Source organism: Charadrius vociferus, unplaced genomic scaffold (assembly GCF_000708025.1).
Source record: "Charadrius vociferus isolate BGI_N301 unplaced genomic scaffold, ASM70802v2 scaffold451, whole genome shotgun sequence".
In the NCBI taxonomy this organism is placed as follows: domain Eukaryota; kingdom Metazoa; phylum Chordata; class Aves; order Charadriiformes; family Charadriidae; genus Charadrius; species Charadrius vociferus.
The window spans coordinates 6,079-7,947 of NW_009646940.1; the positions used below are offsets into that span (position 1 = coordinate 6,079).

The 1,869-nt window shown below is 56.8% G+C and overlaps 1 protein-coding gene across 1 annotated transcript in view; it reads right to left on the minus strand.

Moving 5' to 3' along the window:
* LOC104295306 (retinal guanylyl cyclase 2-like) overlaps nt 1-1,869 on the minus strand; it is a gene marked incomplete at its 5' end in the record, with an annotated part of 12,664 nt that overhangs the window by 5,731 nt on the left and 5,064 nt on the right. The window contains 1 exon segment of the mRNA XM_009895037.1: nt 1,416-1,770. Coding sequence (XP_009893339.1) covers nt 1,416-1,770 — 355 coding nt within the window.

Below are 1,869 nucleotides of genomic sequence, written 5' to 3' on the forward strand. Positions count from 1 at the left end.
GGGAGGGATGGAGGGGGCGGGAGGGACAGAGGGACAGAGAGGTGGATGGGCTGAGGGACAGACGGACGGGTAGGTGGGTGGAGATAAGTCTATGGAGAGGGTGGGATGAAGGGATGAAGATAAGGCCAAGGGAGAGGGTGGGTTGAAGGGTCAGGTGGGTGGATGGACGGATGGATGGATGAAGATAAGTCTACGTAGATGGTTGAATGGAGGGTTGGATGGATGGGTGGGTGGATGGATGGATGATAGGATTGATGGATGGATGAAGATAAGTCTATGTAGATGGTTGATTGAAGGGAGGGAGGGATGGGTGGATGGATGGATGGATGGATGGAAGGATGAAGATAAGTCTACTTAGATGGTTGAATGGAGGGTTGGATGGATGGGTGGGTGGATGGATGGATGGATGAAGATAAACCTACATAGATGGTTGATTGAACAGAGGGATGGATGGATGGAGGGAAAGCCCAGGTAGATGGTTGATAGAAGGGTTGGGCGGGTCGATGGATGGATGGGTGAATGGATGGGTGGAGATAAGCCCAGGTAGATGGTTGATAGAAGGGTTGGGTGGGTCGATGGATGGATGGGTGAATGGATGGGTGGAGATAAGCCCAGGTAGATGGTTGATAGAAGGGTTGGGCGGGTCGATGGATGGATGGGTGAATGGATGGGTGGAGATAAGCCCAGGTAGATGGTTGATAGAAGGGTTGGGTGGGTCGATGGATGGATGGGTGAATGGATGGGTGGAGATAAGCCCAGGTAGATGGTTGATAGAAGGGTTGGGCGGGTCGATGGATGGATGGGTGAATGGATGGGTGGAGATAAGCCCAGGTAGATGGTTGATAGAAGGGTTGGGTGGGTCGATGGATGGATGGGTGAATGGATGGGTGGAGATAAGCCCAGGTAGATGGTTGATAGAAGGGTTGGGCGGGTCGATGGATGGATGGGTGAATGGATGGGTGGAGATAAGCCCAGGTAGATGGTTGATAGAAGGGTTGGGTGGGTCGATGGATGGATGGGTGAATGGATGGGTGGAGATAAGCCCAGGTAGATGGTTGATAGAAGGGTTGGGTGGATGGATGGGTGGGTGGGTGGATGGATGGATGAATGGATGGATGGATGGATGGGTGGATGGATGGATGGGTGGAGATAAGCCCAGGTAGATGGTTGATAGAAGGGTTGGGTGGATGGATGGATGGATGGATGGGTGGATGGGTGGACGGATGAACTGATGGAGCGATGGAGGGAGGAACGGATGGACGAAGGGATGGACAGAGATGGGGCTGGACAGACCCACACTAGACCTCCTGGCTGGTCGGACAGCTCAGGTACGTTTGTGGGGCCGGTTGGTCCTACAGGAGGTGTCTGGAGAGGTGGACAGAGGTGGGGTGAGGACCTCCGGAGTGTCTTCTCACCCCCGTTGCAGATGGATCCCGACTCAAACCAGCAGCCGGCGTCGGTGCCGGGGCTGGAGCTGTGGGGCCAGTGGACGCTGTAGCCCCGGTAGCTCAATCCCCGCGTCCCCGGTTCCAGTCCGTATACTGGCCACAACTGGTCGCCTTTGCCATCCGTGTCCAACACCACGTAGGGGACGCTGACGTCCCCCTCCTCGGTGACGGAGAAGGACTGGCAGAAACCCTCCAGTTGGAAGTCGCGGGCGTGTTCGGCCACGCTGGTGCCCATCACCCAACGGCCCGTTCGTCTGGTGGCCTCCACCGCTTTGGCCAAGAAGTGGATGGAGTTGTAGATGGTGGCGAAGAGGGGGTGGACCTGTGGGGTGAGAGGAGGCGTTGGGGGGAGAGGGGGGGTGGGGGTCTGGAGGGACCACCGTCACTCCGGGGGACCACGGTGACACCCAGAGGACAAGGA